The following is a 19,088-nucleotide window of genomic DNA, read 5'->3' as shown; positions in this document are numbered from 1 at the left end:
TTCTGACTCTAACCTGCCCAGGAGGTAGATAAGCATGTGCCCTTTAGTTTGTCCTTAAACTCAACCTCTCAGAAGAGGTTAAGGAACACACCCAAGGTTGGAATTGACACTCAGACCTCCTGACTTCCTGGCTTTGGAGCTGGGAGCACAACCCCCACCTCCCTCGACTATCAGGAAAAACATCTGGGTTATAATGCCTGAGGATGGGCTATCAAGGGGAAATGGTGGAAGTTAGGTTCTTTAAGAAACTTTGAGCAAGGCGGCTTAAGTCCCAGCCAGGAGCCCCTCCCACACCCTGAGTCACAAGGCTCCTAACGCCTCAACTGTCCTAGAAGCTTCCCTTGAATGACCTCTTCAGAAATCTATGTGCTTGAAATGGTTGCAAAGAGGTGAGACTTCAAAACATGTGAGCAGGAGCATCGTCTCAGGTGACAAACCCTTTCCTTTACACTCAGTTCTTTGCCCAATGTGGCTCCCCTGCCATACTAATGAGTGCCCACTTACAGCAAAGCCAGAGAAACAGGCAGGACCACAAGAAGAAAAAGCCAGGGGAAGTCATCTTTAAAGGCCAAAAGGTTACATAAAACATAATAAAATACAACTGTTTCCTTTAAAATTTTTAATGGACAGGAAATGGTATAGAATAACTGCCAAGTCACATAAATTAGTTTTTTTGTTAATGTTTGTGATCCAGGAAAGAACACACTATCGGGTGATGCAAACCACATGGGCGTTTTCACCAGTTGTCTGGGCGCGTGACCGAGCATGGGCCACTGACCCATCTTTACATGGTCCAGAAAAAAAGGCGGCTGCCATGCTTGGCAGGCTTCAGATCTCCTTCTATCTCAGGGTTGGGCTCTGGTCTTGCTCTTGAGTGATAGGGATTCTCCGGCAGAGGTCGATCTGTTTTCACTTTGGTGACCTGGGAAGGGCGAAGAGGGAAGAGGCAAAGTTGAAAGTAAGGTTGGAGAAAGCTGTGACTACAGATGAGCTCCCTGGCATCTCCTCTCTGCTCCTGTTGCTCCAACTACCCTCCGACTTTAAGGCCCTAGCAAACCATGTTTAATCCTCAAATAAACACTTAGGAAAGTTTACTTGATGTCATTCCACATGGTGGAAGCTGGGGATATGGAAAGAAACAAGATATATACTGTCCTCAAGGGACTCGCTGTCTTCTGAGGGAGACAGGCAAAGTATCAACCAAGACTTACTTCTCACAGTGGAGACAGGAACTATGCGGGACAGCATCAAGGACTCTGCATATCTCACCTCACTGGAGGCTAGGGGAACATACATTTCTGAGGAGGGAGCATTCAGCTTAATCTTGAAGGATAAGCAGGAGTTAGCCAGGCAGACTGGGAGGAAGGCAGAACAGAGGTTGATCTTTAGAACAGCCAAAGCAAGGCAAGAAGAGTGGAGGGAGATGAAGCACCTAAACAAGCTCTCGATGTTGAGCACATGACATCCCACTTCATTTTCACATCCCTATGAAGTCATTTTGCAGAGGTTCACTGAGACCACCTACATTACTACAGAAGAACTTTCAGAACACTGATCAGCCAGCCTACTCTAAAGCCTGCCCTTTCAAAATCATGCGGCACTGGGAGACAACTGAATGACAAAGGGTATGAATGATCTGCAAACTATGGATTTTAATCTGTTGGTAACAGATGCCACTGAGACAGGGATGTAACCACTCTCACCGTAGGCTAGAAAGTATGGAAGCTAGACTGGAAAGAGGCAAAGTCAGAATTGGAGAACTGAACCAACAGGTCAACTAAGACAGTAAAGGATAAACAGCAACAGGGAGATGAAGATACTGACATCCATGGTAACCCCTAATGGTCACCAAAATCTTAACTGGGAAGACAGCAGAAATTGTTCATTTTAAAGATAAGGAAACAGGCCCAGATACATAGGCCATGGTTATTAACAAACTTCCGATTGCTATATTAATGGTATGAACTCTAAGCTACCCCAATGATAGAACCAGATTGACTTGCCTAGGTGTATAATTTCAGAAATCATTTTCTGTAAACAGAGTTTTCAGGTATACAACCAGTGACCACCCTCTATAGCATTTATTAACTCTAGCTCCCAGGTGAGGACAAGTGCTTAAGATGGGGTAACATCAGAGATGGAGCTGGAACCTGAGTTTTCAAATGCAGAGTGGTTCCTTATTTGTCTGCTTTGAAACAGTATGCCCATTTCTCTGCTATAATTAGAGATCACTAAGGGTTTCTTCCTGCTTGAGTAAATCCAAATGCCCTCAGCTGGTATTAGAAGCTTTTAAGAATTCAAGATTTTCATGAAGTAAATCTAGGAAAATGTTTCTCAAATTTAAAGTAATCAAGGACCCCTTGAAAGAAAAAAACAAGGAAAGAACAAAGTAACCTCCTTCTTCCATAGCACTCCCCAAAAGAAAAGGAGCAGAGGCATGTGGTCAAACCAACTACTAAGTAAATGACTTTTGGGTAGCCTACCTAAGACTTAGTTTTCCACCTGTAAAACAGGTTTATGAAAATGGGCCAAGGACCTGAACAGACACTTCTCAGAGGAGGACATACAGTCAATCAACAAGTACATGAAAAAATGCTCACCATCTCTAGCAGTCAGAGAAATGCAAATCAAAACCACCCTAAGATACCATCTCACTCCAGTTAGATTGGCAGCCATTATGAAGTCAAACAACAACAAGTGCTGGCGAGGATGTGGGGAAAAGGGTACACTTGTACATTGCTGGTGGGACTGCAAATTGGTGCAGCCAATTTGGAAAGCAGTATGGAGATTTCTTGGAAAGCTGGGAATGGAGCCACCATTTGACCCAGCTATTCCCCTTCTCGGTCTATTCCCTAAAGACCTAAAAAGAGCATGCTACAGGGACACTGCTACATCGATGTTCATAGCAGCACAATTCACAATAGCAAGACTGTGGAACCAACCTAGATGCCCTTCAATAGACGAATGGATAAAAAAAATGTGGCATTTATACACAATGGAGTATTACTCTGCATTAAAAAATGACAAAATCATAGAATTTACAGGGAAATGGATGGCATTAGAGCAGATTATGCTAAGTGAAGCTAGCCAATCCCTAAAAAACAAATGCCAAATGTCTTCTTTGATATAAGGAGAGTAACTAAGAACAGAGTAGGGACGAAGAGCATGAGAAGAAGATTAACATTAAACAGGGATGAGAGGTGGGAGGGAAAGGGAGAGAGAAGGGAAATTGCATGGAAATGGAAGGAGACCCTCAGGGTTATACAAAAGTACATACAAGAGGAAGTGAGGGGAAAGGGAAAAATAATACAAGGGGGACAAATGAATGACAGTAGAGGGGGCAGAGAGAGAAGAGGGGAGGGGAGGGAAGGGGGGATAGTAGAGGATAGGAAAGGCAGCAGAACACAACAGACACTAGTATGGCAATATGTAAATCAATGGATGTGTAACTGATGTGATTCTGCAATCTGTATATGGGGTAAAAATGGGAGCTCATAACCCACTTGAATCAAAGTGTGAAATATGATATATCAAGAACTATGTAATGTTTTGAACAGCCAACAATAAAAAATTTAATAAAAAAAAAAAAAAAAAACAGGTTTATGAGTAGCTCACAGGTCAGCAGATGAAGTAAAACAGTACATGTAAAGTATTTGACGTACAGTAGGTACTACGTAAGGTATTGCTGTTTTGATTTTTTTTGGTACTGAATATTGAACCCAGGGGCCCATCCCCAGAACTTTTTATTTATTTATTTATTTTTGGACAGAGTCTCACTAAGTTGCTTAGGGCATTGCAAAGTTGCTGAGGCTAACCTCAAACTTGAGATCCTCCGGCCTCAGCCTCCTGAGTCACTAGGATTACAGGCTTGAACCACCACGTCTGGCTTCATAAGTTATTTTTAATATTATCAAGATTATGGGTAAGAAAGTGCAGGGAAGGACACTGACATTCAAACTGAGGCCTTATAAGTAAGTAGGAATTCACAGGGGAAAGTAGAAGGGAAAGGCGACTGTGTGGGAACAGAACACAAATGTGAATTAAGCTAAAACTTAAACTTTACCCAGATGATTACACCCTTCTAGAAAGAGACTGAATACTGAATTGAAGTATAAGTGAAGGTGATAATCCACATAAAGAGAACACTTTTAAAAGTTAAGACAACACTAACTTTATTTTTTAGGGTTTTTTTAACGTTAATATAAAGATTCAAGAATAAATATATTTTCTTACTACCATGACTTGTTAGCATGACTTATTAATTCTCCTGTCGGGAGTCAGAAATGATAAAAGATAGTTTTGTTAAATGTGTAAGTTCCACCACTTTCCAACTTAGAATTATTACCTATTTAAAGTAATTTGTTGAGTGTAGCAAAAAAAGATATGTGAAGATAATTATGGTAGATACCAAAAAAAAAAAAAAAAAAAAGGGCTAGGTCATTGCACTACTTATGACAACAATCTTTTCACCCAATTATTCACAGATGCTATACACAAAGGAAAAGACCAAAGATTAATTGTGGACCTATGTGCCCAGATAATATGCAAGGGATTCACATAAGCTCTCTGGCGTAATTCTCACAGAAAAACAGGGATCCCTGGCCCCACTTTGTAGACATGGTAGGACAAAAACATTATGCAATTCGTTCAAGATCCCGCAGCAAGTAAGTAGTGGAACCAATCTATTTGCCTCCATGCCTGCCAGCTGCCCAGCCCAGAAGGAATGGAGGGTGCTAAAGCCAAGCAGCAGGAACAGATCAGCTCATTTAGGGGCCTGCATGTCACAATACAGATGGGACACCTTATCTTACAAGCAAAGGGAAGCCCCTGAAATTTTTAAAAAAGTGATCCCCATGATTTTTTATTTTCCACACAGATCATTCTTTCAGTGAAGATGTAGTTTTATCCCTAAATTCTTCAATTTCAGAGGATGAATGATCTTTTAAGGCCCAACCAAACAGATCCACCTTCCCCTCCCAGAAATGCACACAAATCAGGTTAAGAACTCCTCTCCGAGAAGATAAACAGCAGCCCGGCCAGTGAGAAGACTAAAAAAACTATTCCAGGAAATATTACTCCAATGACTGTATGGACTAAACAGGAGGAGGGACTGAAGACTGAAAGCAGCAGGCTTCGAGTTCTGACATTTCCACAGATGGTGACATCACAACTAAGATAGGTAATATAGAAGAAAGGAGAAGAAAACACACTTTTTAACTAGAGGCATCTATTTCTTAAATCTTAGGTATCTGAAAAATCTGGCACAAGCCTGATCCTATTCTGCAGTGAATTCTACAATAATCTCAAAGATGTTTTCAGCTGACAGTGTTTCGCTAACATTTTGTTTATCCTCCTCCTACTCCCTTCTGTTCTTCAATCAGCTCATTAATAACAATTTTTTAAAAGGGGCATATGCTGGAATATTTCTATTAAAAACAAACCCTTTTGTATAGTGTACAATCACTCCCTAATAAACCTGAAATAAATTTAAACTTCTTGCATCATATCTATACCCACAGAGACCACTCTCTGAGCACCTCCTGCCTTTCCCCAAACTCAGGTGGGAATGGGACCCAGCAGGAGCCCTTTTACCTTTGATAGTTCTCCCAGGTCAGGCCGCACCCAGCCCAATTTGTCCAGCACACAATCATCAAACTTTGCTTGCTGTTTGCGACACTGACGAAATAACTGCAGGCCGGAATAATCGATGCAGGTCCAATATTCTGTAAAAGGCTCCGCACAGTGACGCTTTATCTGCCTGGAAAGGAGGGATAGGTTAGAGGCAGCACTTATGCAAAACAATAAAAATCAGAAAAGTTGGGCAAAATATAGGCACAGATCTCAAATACATAAACTTAATTTCTGAAGAGCATGGGAGTAAATACTATCACCTCACTTACAGGACAACTGCAAGACCTTCAAATGACATAAAAAAAAAGATTTCCGAAGAACAAAACCCACTTACTTTATGTAGCTTAAAGAAAAGGTTGTGGCCTAAGGCACAGGTATCTTACTCAAGAGGAGAACTCCTCACTTGGGACTATTTATTCTTTTCATTAAATCCAATTCTAAAGAATATCTGCTTAGCAAACTTAGAAAGAAGCATAGTCAGAGATGGACACACTGACAAGAGTCAGAGGTGACAGACAATGGCAAAAGAGGAGACAGAATTTCAAAAAGCAAATATACAAACTAACAAGCAGAAGAGCCCGGGATCACTCATTATAGAGGCAAACTGCCCTCCACTCCTTGATAGCTCAAAGTTCAAGTTCTACTAAATGCTTTGAACCAAAATAGAGACAACTCTTGTCACCAAGAAAAAAAGTTAAATTATATTTAGCGTTCTCTGTTAAGAAGCAGGGTAGCAAATTTTGTGGCCTCAAAATTGGCTAGGGGAAAAAAAATGTAACTTTTGTGGATAAAAGGGAAAAGTAAGCTTCAGTTGTTCTGAAAAATTCCCCTTATCATTCAAATGTGCTGGTAATCAAATAAAGCAAAACAAGCAAGAATAAAATACCATTATTTTACGCAATTGTATTTGAGGTAGTGGAAGATATTGAGAGGACCTCCTTCCCCCAATGGAATAATTATGAGGGCTTGGGCCTTAGCTGAATGGTGGAGCACTTGCCTAGCACGTGTGGGGCACTGGGTTCGATCCTCAGCACCACATAAAAATAAATAAATAAATAAAGTAAAGGTATTTTGTCCATCTACAACTAAAAATAATATTTAAAAATAATAATAATAATAATAATGGAGTGGGGAGCACAAGCAGAATGAAGGAACTTTGGTTTGGGCAAAGGGGAGGGAGGAAAGGAGGTGTGAGGGTAGGAAAGATGGTGAAATGAGATGTACATCATTACCCTAGGTATATGTGTGTGAAGACATGAATGGTGTGACTCTACTTTGTATACAAGATAAATGAAAAATTGTACTCCATATGTGTACTATGAACTGAAATGAATTCTGTCATGTATAACAAAATACAATAAAATTTTAAAAATAAAAAAGTAATAATTATGAAATGCTTCCTTACCCTACTCCAGCAATCTAACTAGCAAATGGATCCTGTGTAAGATGTTTCATAAAGGTAGACTCTCAGAGATGGTCTAAGGAAGTTCATAGTAAAACTTCTGCGTTCCCCTTATGGGAGACAAAAGTGACCAGTTTCCTAGGTAACCTTGCAGGTACTGTAGGCATAACCTGCACTTGCTCATCCTGGACTTGAGAGTCACTCCAGTAGAAAACTACCATTTTCAAGGGGAGTTCTGAATCCTCCAAGATGCTGGGGCAGAAGAGGAGCTGCAAATAGTGCTCTAGTAGTCGAGGTCCCTGTTCTGGGCCCAGCTACTCTCAGCCCACAGATGATCATCTACTAAGGCTCCAATCAATACTTCAGCAGCGAGAAATTCCTTTCAGGGAGGCAGTTAGGCACCTTGGGAACCTGTGAAATCCAAACATTTGCCAATTAAAACATACTAACTCTGGATCTTGGGAAAAATGTTTTCCCAAAATTCTCTTAGAAAATAATATTTTTTAAAAAAATGAACACATATTTAATCTTGCTAGCAGATAAATCAAAGAAAATTCAAGCACAATAAAATATCATTTGGTAACTGTCAAATATTTAAATAACATGCATACCAGGATGCAGTGCTGACAGCATTAAGTTGACCCAACTCTAAAAAAAAAAAAAGAAAAGGCACTAAAGTTCAAGAGCCATAAATATGTTCAAAGCCTTCTACAGCTGGGCACGGTGGCACACGCCTGTAATCCCAGTGGCTTGGGAGGTTGAGGCAGGAGGATCATGAGTTCAAAGCCGCCTCAGCAACTTAAAGAGGCCCTAAGCAACTCAGTGAGAACCTTTCTCCACATAAAATACAAAAATGTGGCTAAAGGGGCTGGGGTTGTAGCTCAGTGGTAGAGCACTTGCCCAGCATGTGTAAGGCACTGGGTTCGATTCTCAGTACCACATACAAATAAATAAAAAAAGGTCCATCGACAACTAAAAAATACATTTTATATATATCCCATTACCTTAAAAACATACAAAAAAATGTGGCTAAAAATGTTAAGCACCTCTAGGTTCAATCCCTGGTACCAAAAAAAAAGGCTTTTCAAAATAATCTTACAACTGGCAATAATTAAAAGATGAAAAAGAGGGGCTGGGGCTGGGGCTCAGCAGTAGAGTGCTTGCCTAGCATGTGTGGGGCCCTGGGTTCGATCCTCAGCACCACATAAAAATAAATAAAGGTACTGTGTCCAACTACAACTAAAAAATAAATATTAAAAAAAAGATGAAAAAGGGCCACATACAAAAGTAATCACTTAGATTTCTCTAAAATGATCAAAAATTGAGATCATCAATTATGTTCACTAACAGAAACTGGTCAAGTATATTTTTGTTAGTTCATCTACTAATGGAATAGTATACAGTCATTAAAAATAGTGAAGACTATATAGCAGCCTGACAGAATTTTCCAATAGTTTCAACGAAAAATCAATTTTTAAAATACACAAGCTTTGACTGTGACCACAAAAATACTCTTGTATGCAAACAAAGATAGTATAAGGAAAAAGGAAAGCACCTACTGTGCTAAGGCATTTGATTTTTCCCTCTAATGTCATATAGTGGACATCTGCAGCTTCTGTCTAGCCGGCAGTCATTCCCCATTCTTCTATAAACACCCCTGTCATTTTCCTTTTGGGAACAACCCCTCCCTGTCTCTCAGCAATGTGATTTGAATGAAGTTAAGACTCCGTCCACTCGAAGCCTGACCAATCAGAGCATTTTCTCTCTCAAGGCAGAACTGGCTCAACAATATGCATTCAGTCAGCTAGGACAACTGCTACCCGTGCAGGGACCCTGGTCTCACACTACTGGAGAGATGGCACTTTGTCTAGGCTTGCTAAGCAAGAAGAGCACTTTGAAGCAGCTGTTGGCCACTTCTACCACCCCAAAGAGAGAGTCTCTGAAAATAAATTCAAGAGAGAAAAGCAGAACTAAGAGACTATGGAGAGAAAAGGAGAAGCAAAAGACACCAACAGTGTTGAGATCACTGAAGCCCTTGAATCTAGCCTGCTTCATGCTAGGTCTATTTCTGGACTTTACAGTTAAAGAGCCAAATCCCTGAGTCCCTGCCCCTTTCAACAGAGTCCCGCCTAGTATTGTTGCTAAAACATTTTTCTATAATTATGCACCACAGATTTTTCTACTCAAATATCAAAGACAGTTGACTACCTAAAAATCTGACTCACAACTGTGTGTTCTGTAGTAACAATAATAACCTAGTGAATGTCTGCTCATCAGCACTGTCCCTCATTTTTTAGGGTGCTGGGGATCAAGCCCAGGGCCTCCCACATACTAGGCCAAGTGCTCTACCACTGAGCCACATCTCTAGCCCTGAGGTGTCTTTATGTATTTTCAAACTTTTCGTAGACATACTGTGTAAAACAGGTATTATCTTACACTTTGGAAACTGATACACATAGAGATTAAAAAACTTGCCATATAGTAAAAATGAAAACAAAAATATCACTGACTGTTTACCTTGGTCTGTTTTAAAACCTACCCATTTCCTACTAAAATCATCCTTTGGTTTAATTAGCTGGATGTTTTTAAGACCCTGATATTTCAACCTCACAGGCACTGAAACCAAGACTTCTTACCTGAAGAACTCCAGAGCACACTTGTTGACCAACTTGCCTTCCTCTAAACACCGCCTCGGGTCTTTCTCCTCCCAGCGGCACAGCATGAACTCCTTGTTGGGCTTATCACACTGAGCCCCATAGTGATGGGCCGCAGCTTTCAGCACAGCAGAGCTGACTTTCACCTAGGAAAGGAACATGGGACAAAGACCACAGACTGAACCAGTGTCACTTTCTCGATGTTACTTCACGCTGGTCAAGAAAAGCAGCACTGTTTGACTTTACCAAGAAAATTAAGCATGAGGCTATCATAATTCTTTATGGTCTACTGTGCTCTAGAAATCACAAAGCTCATTCTCATATATTATTTTTTCACCTCTACAACAATCTCACAAAGTTGATGTGACTGTAGCATTTTTAGGGATAAAGACCCAGCAGTCCTAACCAAGCTGCTGAAAAGGCAAATGGAGGCTCCTGGAATGCCAGGAGAGGAACCATCTCAGGGAGCTTCCCTGAGTTTCCACTCCCAGAATAAATTAATAGAGTAAGAATATACGGGACTCCCAGAGGACCAGGAAATCACAGAAGATGAGAGACTGGAAAGAATCAGAAAGAGCACCTAGTCCAGCAAACTGTTACTAACAAAGTACTAGAATCTGTGAATTTTTAAAAATAATAAAATCAACATTTTCTTGAGGAAAAAAGTGTGGTTAAGTTAACTCACAGGGAACTGCAACAGTCCAGGGTCTATTTAACAGCTGCAGCAGCAAAGGTCCTGCTGGGCTTTTTTCTGTTCTTGCTTTTTCCACAGTAATAACACTGTGTGTGTGTGTGTGTGTGTGTGTGTGTGTGTGTGTTTTAGTAGAGATGGATACAGTATCTTTATTTTATTTGTTTATTTTATGTGGTGCCAGGGATCGAACCCAGTGCCTCATGCATTCTAGGCAAGTGTTCTACCACTGAACTATGACCCCGGCCCCAAACCACAATGTTTTAACTTCTGTCTCTTAACAGAACATGTTGTTATTTGAGAGAATTCTCCCTCATTCTTCCTTTTTAAACTTGTCTGTTACTCTCTCAGATGAACACTGCTCTAATAATTTGCATTTGAATTGCATTAAATTTAGTTAACATTCTGAATTGGGAGAATGAGCACTTTGTAACACAGATTGAACATGTATCTTTTCTGAAATACTTGGGACCAGAGGTGCTATGGATTTTTGGAGGATCTGGTTATACATAAGAACTATCCTGGGGATGGGACCCAAGTCTAAATATGAACTTCACCTTATACACATACGCTGAAAGTAATTTTATCAAATATTTTAGTGCACCTGTGTTTTGACTGCAACCTGTCACGTGAGCTCAGGTGTATAATTTTTCACTTGTGGCATCATGTTGATGCTCAAAATGTTTTAGATTTTAGTGTATTTCAGATTTTGGATTTTTGTACTAGGGATATTCAGCTTGTGTTGGGTCTCTGCTCAAATTTTATATCCTCAGAGAACCTTTCCTTAACCATCTGACATAAGCTAGCACTTAACCATCTTATATAAGCTGGTGGTCCCTCATGTGATGTACATGTGACTACTAGGACGTAAGCTCCAACAGGGTAGGGATTCAGTTTCAACAGAGATACAATACTGTAAAAAAGTCAATTCTCCCTAAATAAAGGATATAATTAAATGTAATGTTTACCATGATACATCAAGCACCCAAAATAGCTCAAGACTGGCTGTTGAGCACCCAATCTTTTCAGACAATGGAGATACAAGAATTACAAAAGGCATAAAAATATATGAATTATGGCCTGTAGAAGACATAGTATTTCTCTCCATTTAAGCCAGATTCAGGTCATTCTTTTCCTTGGTTAAAATGAAGGTCCCTTCATAAAGGGACGTTGCACATTTCTTGCTTATTCCACAAGTTTTTTGTTTGTTTTTGGTTCTGGAGAGTGAACCCAGGGGTAACATCCCAATCCTTTTTTTAATTTTGAGATAAGGCCTCACTAAGTTGCTGGGTCTCCCTAAGTTGCTGAGGCTGACCTTGAACTTGCAATCCTCCTGCCTCATATTCCCAAGTCACTGGCTCCACCATATCCAGCTTAGCGTTTAATACTATCCTGAGTACTATTTTCTACTGGATTTTCAAACTGGCTACTGCTTGCTTATACACTATAAATTTCTTAGCAACCTTACTGAAGCCATCTTACCAGTTTCAATACAAAACTCATGAGAATTATCAGAAAATACTTACCATTTACAACCATAAAATCAGTTTGTCCTTCTTTCTGATGTTTGTATCTTTTTTCCTTCTTTTTTTTTTAAAAAAAAGACTTTATTTTACTTATTTGTTTATTTATTTATTTATTATGTGGTGCTGAGGATCGAACCCATTGCCTCTCATGTGCTAGGCGAGTGCTCTTCCGCTGAGCCACAACCCCAGCCCCATCTTTTTTCCTTCTTATTCTCTCGTACTATTTTATTGCTCTGATCAAACCCCCCAGCACAACTCAGATAAACTGAAATGACAGTAGGGAACTTTTTGTTCCTAAACTTTAAAACAGCTTTATACAACATTTATCTGCTTTCCTGTTGCTATTGTCTTCCCTAAGAAAGACTAATAAAAAAATTTCAAGCATCTTTTTATTAACCTATAAATGTAACATAGAGCATTTACAGATTTATCTAAAACTGACTTCTATTTCTAGAATAAAATCTAGTCTAGTCTATCAACTTTTACTATTATATTTTTATTATACTTTAATACAATACTGGATTTGATTTGTAAAATTAAGTATTTTATTATGAGAAAAGTCTATAATTTTATTCACTTTGCCCAGTTATTAATAAGATAAATGGCAAGAAGAGAGTAATTTACACACTACAGGAAGAGAAAATTAAAGATATGACTATGTCTACAAATATTACAACTTCATAATTATTAAAAACAAAGATAAAGTTATAATGTAAGTGAAAACAAAGATAAAGTTATAATGTAAGTGAAATTTGCCATGACAATTCTAATAAATTTGTCAAAAATCTGTAAAACTTTTACATGAAAAATTTTTAAAATAAAAGTTACCTAAATAGTTTGGAGAATAAAAATGATCACTCAAAGTTTAATTAAAGCATAACACATTTTAAAAATTATGTTGGCTATATTTACTTCCTTTTCAAATGCCTTAAAATATCCTTAAGTGACTAATTTAATACCTAAAATGCCCATGGTGATCATGCCCCCAAAAGCCTGCAACATTATTTGCTTTACTTCCCTACAGATGTGGAGGTTTTACCCAAACAAAGGTACACCCATGTTGTTGAACATATAAAACACTATCTCTGTCACAAAGAAATAAAGGATGAGAATCACTCACTAAATCCAATTCCTAACTGATGAACAAGAAACATATGCTCAATGACAAGCCAGTCAATGGCAACCCCAGAACTGGAACCCAAAGCCTATGACCTCTAACCAGGCCTCTCTTCCCAGGTCATCACCATCCCTGATACAGCAAAGAACCTGAGGTGTCAACCACATCTCCTCACCTGCTTCTTCACTAGGATTGACTGATGAATTCCAATAGCAAGGCTGTCCTTTCACAGCTGCTTACCATGAATACCCTTTCAAATTCATTCAACGCCCTTTGTCTCAAGAAGATAGAATTTCGACATCTTTCCTCACCTAACCTCACAAGCCAACCTGCACAGCAGGATTATAAAGTCTGCAGGTGTGGGAAGTGAGGCAGAGATCTTCTAGTCTTGTTCTTGCTTCCTTAAACCACGTCTGCAACTTCCTATGGTACTTGTTTATATCAGGCCTTTTATTTTCTTTAATATATGTAAAGTGGAGCATGATACTACTTATAGATCCATTATGAGGATCAAATGAGTTAATGCATATAAATATACTAAGAACTCTGCCTGACATAAAGTACATCAATATTAGCTATAATTCTCATTTTTACTCAAAATTATCAATGTGTTCAAGGAAGTTTCCAGCTCAAAGCTTCTAACTACTTTTTCCATGGGGATGTGTCATAACTCCCAGTCAACAAGATCCAAAATGCTTTTAACCTCCTCCCCAAACTTGCTGTTGCTTCTGGCTTCCCCAATTCTACTGTCAACACAAATCTGACATTGATTCCTCAACCTTTCCCGCCTTCCTTCTTAATCCATTGCTAAATGGGATCAATTCCAGACATATTCACTTGTTCTTTCCTTCCTGCAAGCTGCTGAAGTGATTATCCTAAATGATAATTCCTATTCTACTCTGCTATTAAACAAATCATTGTTAGGAGCAGTAGTGCACACCTATAATCCCAGCTATTTGGGAGGCTGAGGCAGGAAGATCACAAGTTCAAGGTCAACATGGGCAATTTGGTGAGACCATGTCTCAAAACCAAAAATTTTAAAAATGGGCTGAGAATAAAGCTCAGAGGTACAGTACTGATGGGTTCAATCCCCAGTACCTTAAAGAGAGAGAGGAGAAGGAGAATGTTCTGTCAAAGTTCAGCCTTAACAGGACAAAGCCTAAACTTACTGGCTATTCAAAGCCTTCTGGTTCCAAACTATCTTTTTGTTTTGTTTTGTTTTGTTTTAATTAGTTACACATGACAGTACAATGATCTTGTCAAACTTATCTTTCTAGCTTTCTCATCCAAGTGTTTCACAAAGGGATTATTTGCTGTTCTCTAAACACTGAACTCACTGTTCCCCAACCCATTTTTAGCCCCCCCCCCATTTTCCCAGATCCTTACTTTTGCTCAAATCCTACCTTCACTTAAGAGTTCTCTCTATCTCTGCACAGAAATGCCATTATTCAAATGTCCATTTAGCTATATCCTATCTTATGGCCAAGAAGGACTTTTTCTTTTCCCTTTATAGCCTCAGAGAACTGTACAATAGTAATCACTCATCTTACAAACAAAATAACTGTCTGAAAATGCTGAAAGTGACTAATTAAGGTGACTGACAGTTAGCCCTGGAATTAATATCAAACATCAAACCCTACTCTCTTTCCTTAGGCATGCCTGCCCCTCTTTCATAGTATTTAATGATACTTTGTCCTATATTTTAGTCATTTATTATCTGTTTCTCAATTCACATTTCAGATGTAAACCCTAAAGGCAAATTTATTTCAGATAAGGAACTTCTTGCATAAAACAGAACCTCAAATGCTTGCTGAACCAAATTAAAATTCCAATGAAAAATACAGCAACTCAAGTTTAACCCAGTTTCATGATGGGGCAAGAAATAAAAAACTGGTTCCTCAGAAGCATTCTTCCTGCCTCTTCTTAGCAAATGTCACTTTATTATAAAGCTCCTGAACATAGCTAATTTCTTCATTTGAGGAAAATAACAGTTGTCATCCTCACAGGCATATAAGATTAAATGAAGTAATGCAGGTAAACCACTTAACATAGTGCCTGACTCATAATTCTCGGCACCAATTTTTAGTCATACCTTTTCCCTCCTTTAATGTAGCCTGTTCCTTCTACTGTCCAGTCATATCACTTCTTCCCACCACCTCACCTATAGGATAAAGTCCAAACTGCTTGGCCAAGTCCTATCTCAGCCATAGGTATATCTCCTGGCTCAGGACCTGCTGCTTCCCACCAACACTAGGATCACATTAAACAGCACCTGGAACCCCAACAAACCAAGACTCTATTAAACCTTCCCAATCTGTTGAGCATCTGCCCATAACTAAGTATTTTAAAAATGGGTTTCAGGACCAGACCTGGGTTCACCACCCAACTCTACCACATACTAGCTATGTGACCTCGAGCAAACCACTCCTACTCTCAGAGTCTATTTGATCTATAACAGGGGAAGGCCAATTATATCCTACCTTATAGTGTTGCTGGGAGGATTCAATAAATTAATGCATCTAAAGTAATTATTTGCATCCTGCCTGGCTTTGAGAAATGGCTGGATCATGGGAACTATAATTAGTAATCTACTGTCTTCACTTCTCATGGCACTAACTACACTGTAGTATAACTACCTCTTTATGTGTCTCCCTCTTAGATTAAAACCTATATGAGAGCAGTGACTTTATCTCGTATTTTCCAGTGTATGTGCACATTGTAATATTTAAAAGATATCTCTGGAATAAATGAATGCTTCAAATATGTCCAGAACAAACACCTTGCCATAGTTGTGAGCAAATGCACATTCTTCAATATCATAGTATTTTCCTACAACTCCTTAACTCCTTTCTAATGTGTTCTGCACCGATGAAATACTTTAATGTGACCGTCCACCCTAGGATGTGCGCATCTGGGACGGTATACTCCATTCACAGGGAGGTGTGAGCGACAGGAGGTAAAGAGGCCCTGGCTTATGGTTGGTAAAAAGTATCATCATTATTCACAGAAAGAGGAGCAGGTCTCTGGTGGTGGCGGGTGGGGGTGTTCTACAGCCATAGCGGGGTGCAGTGGGGTGGGTCAGGATCCTCGGAGCTATGTATGGACGTTTGGGAATCAGGTGTGTGTGCTGGGATCGGGGAACTGGGGGTCGGGGCCCAGGGTCCGCTGAGGCGAAGACTGGGCCCAGGCCTAGCCAGCTGCAGCCCCGTGCCCCTCTTGCCTGTCCTCCGGACGAGCCTCACCTCCTCCACTTTCAGCTCTTCCACAGTAGGCAGCTCCACTATCCCCGGCATGACGGCTGTAGCTGCGACCCCACCGAGGTGCCCTCAGCGGCTTTGCCCCCTTCTCCTTGAGCTCCCCTTAGGACCGCCGTAGTCCAGTCTGCGCATGCGCATCTCACAGCACGCAGGCGCACTGCTCCGTTCCGCCGCCGGAGACGGAGCATGCGCAAAGCCAGGAAGTCGGCGCGTGCACGGGGCGAGGCTTCGCGTCGGTTCCGCCCACCCCTCCTGGTTGTCATAGTGAAGCGTTGTCCACTAAGGCTGGGATCCCAGCAGCTGGAGGCTAGAAGCCGGAGTCATGGAGTACACAGGGAGCAAATATATCGGGGAATATGTAGATGGGAGGTAAGGGCTTCATTTGATTCACTTAACTAGGTCTGAATATCTGCGACTGGGATAAGACGTCTGCCTTTTTGCTTCTGCAAGGGACTTTGTGCCAGGCACTTTTCACAAACTTGCTTGAGTAATTTGCTCAAGGGCACATATCCAATAAGCAGCAGAGCTAAGATTCATTAGTTCCACATATGGGGTGTGTGTGCTGTCTTTCAGCTTTAGATATGGGTATAAAATATTTAAAATGTCAAGATTCTTGTTCTCATGAAGCTTACAATCTAGTTGGAGTGTATTGCCAATAAACAAATAAATGAGAAGATAATGTCAGATAGTGGGAAATGCTATGAAAAAAAAACATGGAGAGTGGGAATTAGGGACTGTGGGTAATTCAAATTTATTGTGCAGTCATCCCACAGTATCTCCACAATATATTCCAGGACCCCAAGCAGATTTCCTTTCCAATAAGCAATTCCACACCTGGGGTTGGAAAATATTCAGGGGGAAAGTACTGCTTCTGTACTGAACATGTATACACTTTTTTTTGTCTTGTCATTATTTCCTAAATGATGCAATATAGCAACAATTTACATAGCATTTACATTCTACTGGGTATTATAAATAGAGAAGAATTGAATTTTATAGGACAAGTGCAAAAGATTACATGTAAATACTGCCATTTTATATGAAGGGCTTGAGCATGCACAAATCTGAGGAGGTCCTGGAACCCATCCTCCCCTATACCAAGGGACACCTGAACTTTCAGTCCATGATTGATTGAATCCACAATGTAGAACCTGCAGACACAAAGGTCCTACTGTACATGGGGTCTTCCCTCAGGGAGTTCACAATCTACGAATTATTAGAATTATGTACACAAATTACTCCAAGGGACAAATAGTAAAAGTTATTTAGTTCAACAAATGTTGGTTGTCCCCCAAGGACCAGGCTCTGGATTTTATCCTGTTCATAATCCTTGCCCTCAAAAAGCTCATTCAAAGATAGAGTGGCAAGTAAATGTAACACAGATAACCACAGTTCTGCATGGTCAGTGCTTCGATGGAGAGAAGCAGAGAACACAGAAATGGCTACTTTTCTTTGCATGAAGGTGGAATCTCTGTGTTATAGCTGGGGAAAATAAGGATGAAATAGATTGCCAAACAAGTGGTAGTTGTTCAAAGGGTGAAGCACATCTACCATGGGACTGTAAAGAAGGAGAAATGAAGAGTGAGAATTTGGTGGAATCTGTGGGCTTTATTCACAGGTTGTTGGATTCCAGTAGTTTTTTTTTTTTTTTTAAGGAAGAAGAAGGGCTAGGGTTGTATCTCAGTGGTAGACACTTGCCTAGCATGTGTGAGGCCCTAAGTTTGATCCTCAGCACCATATAAAGATAAATAAATAAAATAAAGGTATTGTATCCATCTAAACTACAAAAAAAATTTTAAAAGGAAGAAGAGATCAATGTCTAGCCAGGGTTACAACAGAGATTTCTAGAGATGGTGGTAGTAAATTTGGGGTTCTATCTCTAACCCTTAGTCAACCTTGCAAGGGAGATGTCATTAGCTCCACTTTAGAGGTAATTGGGGTTTAGAGCTTCAGATACTTGTCCAGCTCATCAGGTAAGTGGCAGAATTCTTGAAAGTGTGAACTTTCCCCTTGGCTGAGAAGGGGTAATTTTCTTTTAGAATTTAAAGAAGAGAGTAGCTTCTGTATACAATAAAAAGTTGATATTTAACATTTAGTTTGTATAGACTCCCTACTACTGCTGGGAATGTAAAAGATTACAACTGCTTTGCAAAAGTTTGACCATTTCTTAAATGAAAATACATATCCATACAAACATACATATATGAGTGCATTTATAAATTACATAAATGTTATCACATTTATTTGTGATAACAACCCCCAAGTGTCCCATTAATAGGTAAGTGAATAAACAAATTGTGGCATGTCTATCCATGGGAACACTACACAACAAAAGGAGTGATAAATGGTTCACACAACACCAACATGAATGAATTATAGAAGAATTGTGTTGAATGAAAGAATCCATGGGGCTGGGGTGGTAGCTCAGTGGTAGAGTGCCCGCCTGGCATGCTTGAAGCACTGGGTTCCATCCTCAGCACCACATAAAAACAAACTAATGTATCCACCTAACACTAAAGATACATAAATAAATAAATATTTTTTAAAAAAGAAAGAAAGAATCCAGACACCAAGAAGTACACACACAGGGCTGGGGACTCAGTGTTAGAGCACTTGCCTGGCACAGAAGGCCCTGGGTTGATCTCTAACACTGCCATAAATAAATAAATAAATAAATAAATAAGATGTATGATGCCCTTTATATAAAATCCTAGAAAATGCAAACTAACCTGTGGTGACAAAAAGCAGATGAGTGTTTTCCTGGGCACGAAGGCTGTGGGGAGGGACACACAGGAAGGATTACAAAAGGG

The 19,088-nt window shown here is 39.9% G+C and overlaps 2 protein-coding genes across 3 annotated transcripts in view; one reads left to right on the top strand and one right to left on the bottom strand.

Moving 5' to 3' along the window:
* Nucleotides 1–604: 604 nt before the first annotated feature.
* On the bottom strand, nt 605–16,437 carry Ndufa8 (NADH:ubiquinone oxidoreductase subunit A8). The gene is made up of 4 exons (XM_015497637.1): nt 16,264–16,437; nt 9,670–9,833; nt 5,593–5,758; nt 605–922 (listed from the first exon to the last, which is right to left on the bottom strand). The coding sequence occupies exons 1-4, from the start codon at nt 16,312–16,314 to the stop codon at nt 785–787; spliced, it is 519 nt and encodes a 172-aa protein (XP_015353123.1). The 5' UTR covers nt 16,315–16,437; the 3' UTR covers nt 605–784.
* A 47-nt stretch (nt 16,438–16,484) lies between these two features.
* Nucleotides 16,485–19,088, top strand: part of Morn5 (MORN repeat containing 5) — a 32,677-nt gene continuing 30,073 nt past the window's right edge. The window contains exon 1 of one of the 2 annotated variants that reach the window (XM_048813142.1): nt 16,485–16,647. In XM_048813142.1, coding sequence (XP_048669099.1) covers nt 16,601–16,647 — 47 coding nt within the window. In that variant the 5' untranslated portion in view covers nt 16,485–16,600. The remainder of the gene's footprint in view (nt 16,648–19,088) is intronic. The other variant, XM_048813141.1, reaches the window with a different exon arrangement.

The sequence above is a fragment of the Marmota marmota genome, unplaced genomic scaffold (assembly GCF_001458135.2).
Source record: "Marmota marmota marmota unplaced genomic scaffold, marMar, whole genome shotgun sequence".
NCBI lineage: Eukaryota > Metazoa > Chordata > Mammalia > Rodentia > Sciuridae > Marmota > Marmota marmota.
Note: the sequence above shows the minus strand (reverse complement) of the source record. Positions and strands in the feature narration are given on the sequence as shown.

Excerpts from the sequence above, each read along its gene's own strand:
- Ndufa8 (XM_015497637.1), bottom strand. The coding sequence starts at position 16,314 with ATGCCGGGGATAGTGGAGCTGCCTACTGTGGAAGAGCTGAAAGTGGAG. Across the intron at positions 9,834-16,263 it reads AAGAGCTGAAAGTGGAGGAG|GTGAAAGTCAGCTCTGCTGT; the intron begins GTGAGGCTCGTC and ends TTCCTTTCCTAG. Across the intron at positions 5,759-9,669 it reads TGTGCTCTGGAGTTCTTCAG|GCAGATAAAGCGTCACTGTG; the intron begins GTAAGAAGTCTT and ends CCTCCTTTCCAG.